The sequence below is a fragment of the Scyliorhinus canicula genome, chromosome 4 (genome assembly GCF_902713615.1).
Source record: "Scyliorhinus canicula chromosome 4, sScyCan1.1, whole genome shotgun sequence".
NCBI classification, from domain to species: domain Eukaryota; kingdom Metazoa; phylum Chordata; class Chondrichthyes; order Carcharhiniformes; family Scyliorhinidae; genus Scyliorhinus; species Scyliorhinus canicula.
Genome location: NC_052149.1, coordinates 181,656,107 through 181,671,356, shown reverse-complemented (window position 1 = coordinate 181,671,356; position 15,250 = coordinate 181,656,107). Strand labels below are relative to the sequence as shown.

Below are 15,250 nucleotides of genomic sequence, written 5' to 3'. Positions count from 1 at the left end.
CTCATTGTTTCGGGATGAGCCAGATAGCTTTTAATCCTGGCAACCTATGAGATGCATACACTCTCCATTACAGAGACAGGCTACCAACTTCTCCATAATGTTGCCTCAATCCTCCACCCCTGCCTCTACTCATCCTCTGCTGAAACCTTCACGTGTTCCATTGTGACTCCTCGGCCTCGACTATTCAAATGTGCTCTTGGCTCACTGCCCATTTGGCCCTTTTGAAAAATGTATTCTCATCCAAAACGCTGATGCCTGATTACTATTCAACATTCAGTTCCACTTGCCATTTTACTTAACCTGCTGGATTATGCAGAAAATTTTGAATTCTCAACCAAAACTCTGGTCTTCCTTCAAGTCAAACTCCCAACCACCAGTTTTTGATCTCTCTGACTGGCATTTTGTGCATTCCCTGCGCATCCTACCCACCATCACAACCAACCCTTTGTCTTGCCATTGGTGGCTGTGCCTTCAGCTAAACCCCTCTGTCTACTTCCCTCTTTTAAGATCCATTTCTTTGACTAAGCTTTTGGTTCCCTCTCCTAATATATCCTCCCCTGTTTTTGCACCCATTTTTGTCTGATTATGCCTCTGGTTAACGACTGTGGAGAATCCTTTGCATTAAAGGCGCCATATGAATGCAAGTCAGTCTCTTAATTTCTAAACGTTTAATTAAACTGGTGATTACTTATTTCTTTACATCCAAGTCTAACAACCATAAGTTATGGGGAGAGAGTTCCTTTCCACCTCCGTGATCATCACCCGAGGGGAAGAAATCCACTCTGCAGATCCACATTCTTTCATCTGCTTGGCATTCTAATAACAAAATACTTTAGATTTTAAACTAAGTAAATGGAGGAAAGGTTGGGTTTGTCCTGTTATTTAACCCTCTTAAAGTAGATATAACTGTGATACTGCGATGTACTTAGCTGCCTTTATACAGCCAGAGCTCAAATGTGTGACTTGCAAACATTTCTTCAGTTGCACAACTATACAGAATTTATGCAAATTACTTAATAATGTTTGGATACATGAATAAATCAGCTTAAATGTCTGCAGCAAAAAAGTCTGTTTTGTAAATGTGATTTTTTTTTAAAATCTACACTGAAGGGGTGCTATTACCAGCAAACTTTATCAATAAAAAAAAATCAAGATGACCATCTTTGACTTTGTTCCTTTTTTTTATTTAGAGGTCGCTATCTTGTGGCGTTGGGCCGTTCTTGGCATCCTGAAGAATTTACTTGCAATCAGTGCAAAATGACATTGACTGAGGGAGGATTCTTTGAGGAAAAGGGCTCTGTGTTCTGTGGAAAATGCTATGAAAATAAGCATGCCCCCAATTGTGCCAAATGCAAACAGAAGATTGTAGGTGTAAGTAAATCTTGTATATTTGTAGCTTTGAATGCAGGAGTTGTTTGTACAAAGTAAGCCGACTTATGAACTGAATACAAAGCAGGAACTTCTAAAATGCACTTCCTATCGTATGTGGCAGCCCAGATAAATTAACCACGATTCGGACTATCATCAAGTTTGTTCTTTTTTTGTAATAGAAGGTTGAATACACACGGAAATGTAGCTCTTATAGATTGGGAATTAGCATCTTTAAATTGAAGATAACATTTGGATGCAGGTTTGGCTGGTAATGATCACATTTAAAAGAATAACGATGATGCAATTAATGAACTGTAGATTTGAGGCTTCATTGATATAAAATCTGCTGCAGTAAAGGTTAACTTAGCAGCTATGTAAGTGTTGCAATGAGAGCAGGTCTTTGTAATTGAGTCGGTTCCCTATCATTTTGCATCTGAGACATTGTTCCATTGTTAATTGGAGGTTTTTTGTTTGGTTTAAATGGGGAAAAGTGTGGAATCTCTACTGAACTTCCATTAGGAACAGAACAATGATCATAGATTCTGTGGGGGAAAAAATGTGTTTGGGCAAATGTGCATTGCAAGGACAGAGTAGAGGAACATTATTTTACACATGACTCAAGCTATACATGGGAGTGCTTAATGTCTAACATGAGAGAGAGTACTTCATTCACCAGTTTTCACTTTGAGAATAAAAAAAAAATCAAAATGCAAATATTAGCTGTGGTACAAACTTCAAGAACCACCATCAGCAATGGCTATTTTTAAAAAAGTTTTAACTGCACGGGTGAGGTGTCGAAGGCGGTTGTCTGGGAGGCTTTAAAGCCGTTGGTGAGGGGTGAGGTGATCTCGTTCAAGGCTAGGCTCGACAAAGAGGAGAGGTTGGAGTAGCAGAGGGTAATAGATGAGATGCTGGAGGTAGACAGGAGGTATGCAGAAGATAGGGACCCAGCGCAGTTGGAAAGGAGGAAGGAACTCCAGCGAGCTTTGACCGACTATCTACCAGGAAGCCGGTATGCCAATTGAGGCGAGCATGGGGGGCATTTTACGAGCATGGAGAGAAGGCGAGGCGTATGTTGGTGAGTCAGCTCCATGGGGAGACTGTGGCAAGGGAGATTATCCACGTGCGGGACAGGGCAGGGAAGTTGGTGGTTTGTCTAGATCTAATTAACAAGGTCTTTAAGGAATTCTATGAGAGGTTGAACAGGTCGGAGCCACGTGGGAAGGCTGGGAGAATACTTTCCTCTCTACCGTGGGACTAGGCAGGGATGTCTTATGTCCCCCCTGCTGTTTGCACTCGCGATTGAGCCATTGGCCATCGCATTAAGAAGGTCGGAGATATGGAAAGGGATAGAGCACAGTGTGTCCTTATATGCCGATGACTTGTTATTATACGTGTTGGTTCTAGTGTGTCACGGGGAATACTGGAGCTGCTTCGGGTGTTTGGGTCGTTCTCGGGGTACAAATTAAATCTAGACAAGAGTGAATATTTTGTGGTGATTCGGCCGGGAGGGGGGCTGCCATTCCGTAGAGCAGGGACTCACTTTAGATACCGGAGGGAGTAGGTTGCTCGGGATTGAGGGTGGGCCTCCGTAGGTACAACCTTTCCAGTTGGTGGGAGGATGAAAGCTGATCTGGCAATTTGGGATGGTCTCCCTCTGTCACTGGTGGGTCGGGTACAGGCGGTTGAAATGAATGTGCTGCAATTCCTGTTTATTTTTCGATGCCTGCCGATTTTCCTGCCAAAGGCATTTTTTAGAGATTGAAGGGATGATTACCTCATTCATATGGGGAGTGAAGGTGGCCAGAATTAGAAAGGTGCTACTACAGAAAGGAAGGCAGGCAGGGGGTTTGGGTCTTCCGAACCTGATGTATTACACATGGGCGTAAATTTTGGAGAAAATGTGAAACAGGAGAAGAAAATATTTTTTTAAAAAAGCAATGGCTATATTTGAACTTGGCTTACCCAAAACTCTGCAAGATCGTGCATGGTGCCCATTGTTAATAGACTTTGTTACATATCCAGATGATTATCCCAGCCATGTCTAAACTTATGCAGTCAGTAAATTACTTGAAATCTACTGTTGGCTAAATTAGCTGAGAAAGCAAAATTAATTCCAACTCTCGTCCCTGAATATTCCCGAATATTCCCTTGTGTATGATTTTTTTGAAACTAACTTGCATTCTTGTTCCTAGGAAATTATGCATGCTTTGAAGCAGACATGGCATGTTAAGTGCTTTAACTGTGCTGCGTGTAAAACCCCCATTCGCAACAAAGCATTTTACATGGAGGAGGGTCAACCCTATTGTGAGAAAGGTAAATATGTTTTGTACTGCAGAAAGAATTGAGAATACTTTTTGATGGACATGTACTTGGTCAACGCTGTATTCATCAAATAAGACCAGAGTAAGATTTTGCACAAAAATCAATGTGTAATCATAACACATTTATTTGCACACCATTTCAAATTAACGAATGCATCCAAACAAGTTTGCATATTTGCAAAGGTAAAAGTTAAAAATTAGTTTGCTATTATGCAGTAACATGGCTTCTTAGAAATTCTGGCAACATTTAACACTGCCACATATATACTTTTACCTATTACCAATTGTTAAAATCCAATCTACTCAACTGCCCTTGATCATGAAGATAAATAGCCTAATACCAGTTTATTCTGAATCAGGAGATGAAGAATAGCAGCAATATACAGTGTGAATGACTGCAAATTCATCTACATAATAGCATTGTCTCTTTCTGGTCAGAATGGAGCTGGAAGTAGGTGGAATAGAAAAACTTTGCACGTAATCACAAATGTTTAAAGACTTGTTTTATGACTTGTGCAAAAATAATTTATGAAGAAATTATTTTCATCATAAAATCTTTTATATTAGCACTGGTGAATCAACAGATTGGCAGGTTTAATACCATATGGGGTGTTTATGCATTTAGGAGATAATATCACAGCCGTTCTTTTACAGTGATTGAATAAGGCATTTTTGCTTTTTATTAAATGGTGTTTGTCACATTTTACCGATACTTTTGGGCATCGTCAACAGTAAATTAGCTTTTTAAATGTTTATACATTTTAATGTGTCCATTAAATCTGCCCTTAACCATCCCTGTTCTAAGGAGAACAATCCCAGCTTATCTGGCCTTCACGTAACTACAATCTAGCATCACTGGTATAATTCTAGTAAATATACTCAGCACCCCTCCCAGGCCTTGACATCCTTCCTAACATGTGAAGCCTAACCAGTGATTAACAAACATCGAAATTAATATTTATAAAACTGTGTCTATAACATTAAAGTCTCTGCAGCATACTCTACAAGTAAATCTAAAACTATTTTTCTATTTATGCAATCTAATTAGACTATGAGAAAATGTTTGGAACTAAATGTCATGGCTGTGACTTCAAGATCGATGCTGGTGATAGATTTCTTGAAGCTCTAGGGTACAGCTGGCATGACACCTGTTTTGTATGTGCAGTGAGTATTAATCCTTTTTTCAATTCTACAACAGTAGTAATGTAATACTATAACAAATGCACACGTCTTTTCTAAGGAAAACCTTTAGCTAAATAAAGAACTGAGGGCAATTAAATGTATCCTTCAGAGGGCAGCCGTGGTTTAACTGGCAAAGGTGTTTTGTTTTATTGATGTCAAAACATCACTTCCTTTTGAAAGTGGCCACCGCTGAAGTTAAAAGTGCAAAAATGGCATCTTGAATTGGATTTTAAAACCTTGATATACATGAAGTATTGTCTATTTTTTATTCAGTGCTGGTTCTCTTAATTCAGTCACAATACATAAGCAGTTTGAATGAGGAGCTGTGTTCAATGATAGATTCCAGCGCAACCAAAAAAAAATAAAACAAAATAACTTTCTTTGATCGTCAAGAAAATGGCTTGAGGGAAAGTTCTAACCACGCTTTAAACAAAAACATATTGTGTAATTTGCTTTGTTTCTGTATCTAATTGACAATTACTTTGAAATAAGTGGCAATTATTCAAATCAGTTAAGTGTTGGCTAAGAATTTTAAGAGTGTGGTCTGTTCAAATCATGGGACTAAAAATTGAATGTTGCTGCACCCATTTAACTTAGAAACAGGACTAGGCCATTCAGCCTGCCGAGCCTGCTCCGTTATTAAATTAGATCATGACTGATCATCTACTTAAACACCATTTTTTCGTTCTATCGCCAAATCCCTTGATGTCAACCTATCAATTTCTGTTTTGAACATGCTCAATAACTTCCACCTCCCGACAGGATAGCGAATTCTGACACAATGAGTGCAAGAATGGTCTGGCAGTGGAACAGGCTGCCCCCAATTTGTGCGCGCGCCCAGAATGTTGCAAGGTTGTTCAGGGCCTTTTGTTACTTGGCCCTGGCAGCGAGCTGAAATGAATGCCGACCCCATTTCAGTTTTGTGAGGAAGGTCTTCCAGTACTTTCAGGGCTCATCCACCTTGAATGTGCATCGCTGAACATTCCATGTTCTACACCAGCTGATTCAGCCTCTGATCGTTTCTCAAGGCGGCCTTCAGGACACACGACAACGCAGAATCGCTGAGCAGAAACTGATAGCCAAATTCCGCACGCATGACTTTGGCCTCAGCCAGGAACTTGGATTCATGTCTCACTACATTTAACCCCCCACCCGCCACCATCTGGCCTGGGCTTACGAAATCCTACCAGCTGTCCTGGCTTGAGACAATTCACACCTCTTTAACTTGTGATAATCCCTCTCTTCAGTCGCACCATCTGGATTTGTAAAGACTTAATTACCTGCAAAGACTTGCATTCAAAATATCATCTTGCATCATTGGCTTTGTGTTTATACGCTGTGTTTGTGTAACCTACCTCTTCACTCACCTGGTGAAGGAGCTGAGATCCGAAAGCTAGTGATTCCAAATAAACCTGTTGGATTTTAACCTGGTGTTGTAAGACTTCTTACTGTGCCCACCCCAGCCCAACCCTGGCATCTCCACAGCATGTCTACCGTACTTTGGAGCTTGGAGGAGCAAGACTGCTTCTTCTAGCTGCTTAACACAATTTTAAGTTATTTACTGCGTTCACTGTCCCACCATCCTATTTCTCTTTCGCCCCTCTTCCCGATGCCCACCCCCTACCCATCTGAGTCTATCGTAGAGGTTGTGGGCTCCAACTCCATCTCGAACTCCGTCTCTATCAGCCATCTTAATTTATGCTGAGTATTGTAACCAATCCCAGAGGAATTAAATCCTAAGAACACAAGGCATCCTCCCCCACCCCATAAATTTGGCTGTTAAGAAGATTATTTGGTTGTTAAAACAGATTGTAAATTGTACTCTTTTACATTTAGTGGCTATGAAACATTAATTAAATTTATTTCACATGGATCCGTCGAACAATTGCTGCAAGTTAATTCTGGAAAAACTAGTTTGAAACTAAGAACATTAAAGGACATTTAGCAAGTATTATTGTGTGCTTTAAAGAAAACTTTGACTTTAATCATTTACTGATAGCCAAGTTGCCGCCCTTATTCGATGCACATTAGCTATTCTACTATGTAATATTATTTCCAGATACACAACGGCCATTTCAGAGTTATCCATTAAGTCCCACATCATACCTTTCTCTCTGTCATCCTGCAAATGTGTTCTCTTCAAATATTTGTCCAGTTAATTATCTGTTGATTGTTCCAAATATTGAAAGCGCTTCCAGTTAGTGCATTCGAGTTCATAACAATCCTGTGTGTGGGGCAGCTCAATGGCGCAGTGGTTAGCAATGCTGCCTCCCGGCGCCCGAGGATCTGGGTTCTATCCCGGCCCCGGGTCACTGTTCATCTGGAGTTTGCACATCCTCTCTGTGTCTGCCCCACAACCCAAAAACAATGTGCAGGGTAGGTGGATTGGCCATGCTAAATTGGCCCTTAATTGGGAAAAAAAAAAAGAATTGGGTAAAAAAAATCCTATGTATGAAATAATTTGTCCTCGATCTCCCCCCCCCCCCCCCCCCCCCCCCCCCCCCCCCCCATTTTTTGCCAATTATTTTAAATTTATAACCAGCCCAACAATCTATCCCTCAATGCCAGCAAAACTAAAGAGCTGGTCATTGATTTCAGGAAGCAAAGTACTGTGCACACCCCTGTCAGCATCAACAGGCCGAGGTGGAGATGGTTAGTAGTTTCAAATTCCTTGGGGTACACATCTTCAAAAATCTGTCCTGGGCCACCCACGTCGTGCTACCACCAAGAAAGCACAACAGCGCCTATACTCGTCAGGAAACAAAGGAAATTCGGCATGTCCACATTAACTCTTACCAACTTTTACAGATGCACCATAAAAAGCATCCTATCTGGCTGCATCACAGCCTGGTATGGCAACTGCTCGGCTCAAGTCCGCAAGAAACTTCAGAGAATTGTGAACACACTCCAGTCCATCACACATACCAGCCTCCCATTCATTGACTCCATCTACACCTCCCGCTGCCTGGGGAGAGCGTGCAGCATAATCAAAGACCCCGCCCACCCCGCTTACTCACTCTTCCAACTTCCTCCATCGGGCAGGAGATACAAAAGTCTGAGAACATGCATGTACAGACTCAAAAACAGCTTCTTCCCCGCTGCTACCAGACTCCTAAACGACCCTCTGATGGACTGACCTCATTAACACTACACCCATGTATGCTTCACCCGATGCCGGTGTTATGTCATTACATTGTGTACCTTGTATTGCCCTATTATGTATTTTCTTTTGTTTCCTTTTCTTTTCATGTAATTAATGATCTGTTGAGCTCCTTCCAGAAAAATACTTTTCACTGTACCTCGGTACACGTGACAATAAACAAAAATCCAAATCTAAACCCCTCCTAACTTTGAATATCTGTTAGATCTCCCCTTAAACTTCGCTGCTCTAAGGAGAAAAATCCTAAATGGTACACATTTCTCCAGCTGAGAGTGGGGTCAGCGTCGGGGTGTGTTCCAAGTGTGAATTCTAAAGTTTAAATCGCAAATATGCCAAATTTATAAACCATTTTCACGCCAAACAATTTGTTTGCTGTTCCAGGTTAGTTTAGGAAAATAAAGTTGAGCAATTATTTTGCAAATATATTATTTCCATTTTGTATGGACATATTATATGACATTTTATTTTGGCCTGGTTGGAAATTCTTTTTAAAATTGCTATTTACGTAGGATACCTCCAGGAAAGCTACATTCTGGAGAGCATTTGAAAATGTATTTGCATGAAAATCAACTTGATTAGTGCAATGTTTAAAAATGAAGTTCATAACAAGGCTGCCTGATCTTTCCATTTAGATCAGAAGGCATCCAATATCTATATGATTTATCCTGTTTTAATGTTCCAGGTATGTCATATAAACTTGGAAGGCAAAACATTTTATTCCAAAAAAGAAAAGCCCTTATGCAAGAGCCATGCCTTTTCAACTGTCTAGTCTGACACTGATGGATGATGATGACCAGAGAACAGAGCACAGAAACTGTCTCAGAAAAGCACAGCATCTAACAGAGTTTGAAAGAAACCACAAAAGTGACCTAAAATTTCAAACTATCTCTCTGGTACAATAAAAATGTTTGAAATGCTTCAAGAGACGATTAATAAATATTTAGCGCTGTTACATGAGCCTTCCTCAAAGGGTCAATTATGTTGCATGTCTTTCTGTTGTGCATGTAATCTCTTCTAATTTTTAATGTTACCTTCCCTTTTTCCAAAGGGAAAACAGTCTTAATGGTAGATATCTTCAACATTCAAACTGTATAAGGATATTCTGTCACATTTCACTGATCTCACTATTTTGCACACAATGAATACAATTTATTAACTACTTGTTCTTTGAAACTTTTATCACCATGCAGTATCTTTTATTTTTATTTTTGTGGATTATGGAAAGTAGAATCGGTGTCAGTATTTTATTCATAAACTTTAGAACTTTGGCTATTATTGCATTTGCAGAATTAGGTTGGCTGTCTGACATTAATAGTAAGTAGAATAACTTGTTTTAAATGTTCAAGTACAGGAATAAGCCAAACTGTTTCACACAAGATACTAATTTGTCAGTTATTGATTATGTTAAGTAGTATGTTATTTTCACCTGCACCTGTACATCCTTTGGACTGCTGTGGGCGAAGGGAGATTTACACAACAAGTAGTTGTGTTTAGACTGGTTAAGAAATCTATTTGAAGTATAGGAAGATAATTTAATGTATAAGGAATGTGTTCACTATTTACAAGTACATTGATGCATTTTCTAATCTGATAGATTAGATACCATGTGTAAAGTTTAAATTGCATTTTGAATTTTGGCTGACATTGCTCCCAATCTGGTTAAAACCTGATGAATGCTTCAACATAAGCACCAAATAGTGCACATGCTCCACGCAGTCACCATGAGCAGCTCTTTGCAACTTGTACTCTTCCTGCTGGAGGAATTGTAAATCTCTCCTGGACTTCATCAGGGACATTTGGAAATGCGAAGTTTAACCAAGCAAATTTGCTCAGTTAGAAAAAGTTTGCAGGGAGTGCACTTTTCCTTTCCAATGGATTGTGTGTAGAATGAAAATTATAAATAGCTGTACTGTTGGTTGAAGGGGAGATTTTGTGCAATTATAGTCATGGTGTTTAACAATTCAGCCTGCAAAAGCCAAAGAGTTATCTTAACAACCAAAGATGTATCTATCTACTCAGAACCGTTTTTAGCCAATTTTAATTCAATCTAAGTTTTGTGAATTTATGGCAAATCTCAAATGAGGGATGTAAAATATGGCACTCCAAAGTTTATTAGAGGGTAAAATTGGTGACAGAGATATGAGAATGCCCGTATTGCCATGCAGCTCTGGAACTAGTTATGTTGCACAGCAAAAAGCTGTTTGCCAAAGGAACAAAATAGTATTATACTCTGAGACTCTTCTGCAACGACTGATAGCTAAATGATCTGAGGGTGTGCAAACTGATTTAGCAAACTCATTGACATCATTTAACCTATTAAACAATTGTTTTTCGTGTTCATGTTGGGTGCAAGTGGAAGGTGCTGCAACCTGGTTATCACAAATTTTACTTGGATATAATTCCATTTGTCACAGGTATGGATTCTATATTTACTAGATGTTGGTGTAAAGTGCTTGCTTTATTAGCCCAAGTTTTAAAACTTGAATTTATCCTCCTTTAGCTGAAAAGTATAACTGAGTCACGTATTGCATATTTTTAAAAACACTATGTACTTTGCCAGGAAAGGAACATAACCATTTGAAATTAAAAACAAGTTATGAATCAAATTGTGCTCTGTTGTTCTTGTTCTTGTTCTTGATGTTCTGTTTTGAAGTTTCATGCACATTTTGGGCTACTCGGAATGCCTCTCTGCACCCACTTACTGTGCTATAATTCTTGTCTCACCTTCCTGACCCAGACTGGTGAGATTCGGGCAATGCAGCAGGTCCCTGCTCCCACTTTACAGCACAGCTGCTGTAAAATAGGTGAGTTTAAAGGTCTCATTGAAAATAACAGGCGGTAAGTGTTTAAGTTAAGCAGAATGGTTGAAGGTCGGGAGGTTGTACTCACAGGGCAGTTAGTAGGGGTTGGATATTAGGGGGTCAGACATGGGGATGGATGGGGTACGGACTTGGGGATAGGGTTAGGGTGCTGGGTGTCGGTTCAAGGGGTTGGTTCAGCCAGCTTTTGGGGGGGGGGGGGGGGAGAGAAATCACCTGTTGGGTGGTTAGTGGATTTTGGGGAATACCAGGATCAGGGAGGGGTGTCCCATGCTGACAGTCTTTCACAGTAACTATTAGTGTAAAACTGGCAGAACCATCGAAGTTAACAATTTAAATCGCTTTGTCTGATGGCTCCTAGCAGAGCGCAGTTGTCCAGCGAAAATTGGCACTTCTGGGCAATTGCCACGTAAACCATCAAATGGGAACTTCGGAGAGGGATTCCCCAGGACATCTTTGGGGTACCCCGCCCAAATCCAACACTCGAAATCCGGGAAGTTACGGCTGTTTCTGATGTGCTGAGTGTTTGTTTTACTTTTAAGAATATTTGAACTGCAAATAAATTTGGCTGGAAGCCGACTCGCTCTATGCCAGCCCGCCCCACAGCCATAATTCACTGCGGGTAGGGTAAATTGGTGAACTTCCTTAGGTCGTCCACGTTTCCTTCACTTTTTTTAAAATATAAATTTAGAGTGTCCAATTTTCTTTCCCAATTAAGGGGCAATTTAGCGTGGCCAATCAGCCTAACCTGCACATCTTTGGGTTGTGGGTGAAAACTATGGACACAGGCAATGATCGAACCCGGATCCTTGGCACCATGAGGCAGCAGTGCTAACCACTACGCCACCATGCCGCCTGGTCCTCCACATTTCCATGGAGATTATTGAGCAAACATCTAACTTAAAATGATGAATCTCCCTGATACCCTCAGTACGAACACAAGTACAAGTATGAGCTAGTTCAGTGAAGCATGTCTCAGACCTTGTTTCCACCTAAAATGTGGCATTGATTTTGATCTACTTTAGAAAGATAAAAATATGGCACTTGCACCGAGGGTCTGCAGCTCAATTCATTACTTGACTAACTTGTCTGCAGGAAAGAACTGATGCATATCGTGCACTTAAATTAGTCCAGTATTTCTGTAAGTTCCATGATGAGCATTAAATTCTACACAAAAGGCTATCCGTTATCTCAAGGTTGTGGCCTCCAGGGTAATTGGTTAACTTTACAGATAATGCAAAAAGCAGGCACGGTAGTGGAATTCGACTAGACAACCCAAACTACAGAGTGGATTGGACAATATATGGAATTGGGCAATACAATTGCAGGTGCAATTTAAGTTAATGCATTACAGAAGGATTGGTATTGAGTAAACGAAGGAGGACCATATTTTAAATTTATTTTCATTGGGCGTTGCTGGTAAGGCTGGCATTTATTGTCCGCCCCAAGTTTTTTCCTGATGAAGTGGTGGGCTGCTATTTTTGAATTGCTATGTGAGTATGTGAGATGAAGAAGCCGCCTGAACTCTTCAGGGGAGTTCCAGGATTTTGACCAAGGAAGTTGGATACTCTAGACAAACCTCCTCCCACTTGAATTACCCATTACATCTCCAACACCCTCCATTACATTCTCCAGTATGTATTCATCAAACTTCCTCTTTAAAAACAGCAGTACCGCTGCTTCATGCAAAAACATAGAGCTGGATTCTTCGGCTGTGCCTGCCACAATATTACCACGGATGGGACACGGCCCATGTGAGGATCCATTGACCTTGGGCGGGAATTTCCCGTTACGGGGCGGGTGAGACCGAAGAATCCCGCCCACATCCTCATTACTATCTGTGTAAAAAGAAGTTCCTCCTACATTTAGGTATGATTCGTCAATGATAATCTTAGTTATGGACTCACCCACGTTGAAATGCTTTCCTCCTCATAGTCATGTTCTGCTGTGATTGCTATTTCCCTATTTTCCATGTTAATGCAAGTAGAATACCATAGTCGTTTTTCCAATGCCCTCAAAATATTGTCCTCAGGAACTGACAAATTGATTTTAGAAAGCAGGTGAATTAGGTTTGCAATTACCGTACTTATTCAAAAATTAGGAAATATATTTTGCGCATCAGTCTTTTAAACTCTCCTCCCTCAAAGTACTGTCACTGATAGCACAATAAACTGTTTTGAGACGTACAAATGATTGACGGTGGGATCATGCCAACTGCATCGTAATCCAGTTAAAATTGTTGTGTGCTTTTTGGTTACATAAATATATAACTCTTATTTCTCATTAATGCTGTAAACTCTTTGGAATTTACGCTAATAACTTTAATTTGGAACAGGCTAATTCTGCTGCTAAATAACCAAAAAGTAATTTCACTGGGTTCGTGGGGTTAACTTTCATTTCCTTATCAGACTGAGGAAGGACACCCGATGTTCTGCTCCAAAATTTAATCAATGTACAAAATGCAGAAAAGAGCAAATCAACAAATTTAACAATATATATACTTCATTTACTGGAGTCTTGGGTTAAATTACAATACATAAATTTACTTTAGTAGTGGATGAATATATACATAAGGCCAATATATTTGAAAGCACTTCAGAATTACTTTTCAAAATAGTACATCCACAGACTTGGTGTATTCCAAATTAATAAGAATACTGTACTCTGTTATTGTGATCTAAAATGCAGTATAGTTTCACAACAGCTGTACAACAAAATGTATGTGGAAAATCACTGCTCTGTTAATATCACCAGATTCTTTAAAGTTCAAATATATAGCATTATAAACAAAAGGAATCCAATCAGTCATTAAGAAACTGCAATAAAATTTCTCAGCACAACAATGCAGAATCATAAGCCAAACCAGGAAAAATATAAGGCTTAATATTTCCTATTTTCTTTGCCAAACAAAATGCAACTTTATATTCATCTTGCAACCAAACATTTACATTGTTCTTCACACTTGAGCATAAAAGCTTGCCATTTTAGCCCTGAACTGCTTTGTGTATGCTTTTGGTGTATTTACTATGTTCCATCATGTAACAATGATTAGGAAATTACATTTTGGGAAATTGGGAAAATGTAAAACCAATTTTGAGCAGGCAGATTTATTTGGCTGCCAAATGGAAAATAAACACTAACTGGAGTGTCCATCCAATACACAGTCAATGTTTGAAGAGTTGGGTAAAACTGAAAGTATAAGTTACATTACTACAGAATATGATAGAGCAAGGAACTTAAATGTTAATTAACTCTTTGAAAGCTGGAGACATTTTCAATGCTTCATTTGGAATCTACGGCTCTATAGAATATTCCTTACCCTGTAGCCGTATACTAAACTGGATTTTGCTGAAATAATGTTATCTCCAATGGGTTAATTAAAAAGGACATACACTTAATATATTGCAAAAAGTATAAAATGGCACTGTTGAAACAATGTTAGCATTTGTCGCACAAACATTTTCCTCTCAAACATTTTTAATACAAAGGATACTATTTAAAGGCAGTGTTGCAATGATAATTTACATGAATGCTGTTGTAGCATTTTTACATCATATACAGCATATGACAGCAAGCAGCAAAGGAGTACTTACAAGAAAATAATTACACACATCTTACACAATCTTCACAGCTGTAAAGTTTACTACAATTACACTACAAAACATGAGATTTCCCAAGACCTTCCAGCAAAAAAAGCCTTCCAATATGTAAGTGATTCCATAGCTAAACATTTACAATTGTAAAACCACCTATATACTGAATAACCTTTTAAATATAAAGTAGAAATGACCCATACCTGTTGGCAAGGAGGGGAGTGGCCAGTTTTAACCAAATATTTCTGTTGTTCTACAGTAATTTATGATATTTAATATTGAGCAGTTCTCATGCATACCACATGTGCAGTGATTGTTAATATGATCGGCTCCGATTTAATCAGTAACTGCCACCTGTTGTGTTATGATGATTTTTTACATTTTGATTAACTGTTACTGTTGTGGCTTGAAGTATTAAGTTTGTTTGAATGCATGAGTAAATAAAAGCTGTTTCAACCTTTCGTCTGTAACAGTTGCATTGGACTACAACTGGTTTAACAAAAGGCTACATCCATACAGGCATTGTCCACAACCCACCCTAATATCAGGGTACAACAAATGACTAGAGATTTAAAAATACAGTACCATAAAACTATTCTGCTTATTCTGCGACCATGATGAATGAATTAATATGGATGAGAATTAGCAATCAACTCCCCATGTTCTTTCCACAACCTTGAGTCTATCAACAAGTCTCCACTGGCAGAATGCTCAGTGACTTGTGGACCGATTTAAGAAAACTGGCAAAAGTAGTAAGGCGAAGATGAGTGCTGCTCTTCTGGTAACTGAAATGCACTGCGT

General features: G+C 39.4%; 1 protein-coding gene across 1 annotated transcript in view; it reads left to right on the top strand.

Moving 5' to 3' along the window:
* The window catches only part of pdlim7 (PDZ and LIM domain 7), a 150,320-nt gene extending 139,677 nt beyond the window's left edge, over positions 1–10,643 (top strand). Inside the window, exons 10-13 of the mRNA XM_038793545.1 lie at positions 1,191–1,371; positions 3,567–3,687; positions 4,744–4,859; positions 8,720–10,643. Of these exons, the coding sequence (XP_038649473.1) occupies positions 1,191–1,371; positions 3,567–3,687; positions 4,744–4,859; positions 8,720–8,806 (505 nt within the window). The 3' untranslated portion in view covers positions 8,807–10,643. The remainder of the gene's footprint in view (positions 1–1,190; positions 1,372–3,566; positions 3,688–4,743; positions 4,860–8,719) is intronic.
* Positions 10,644–15,250: the final 4,607 nt, after the last annotated feature.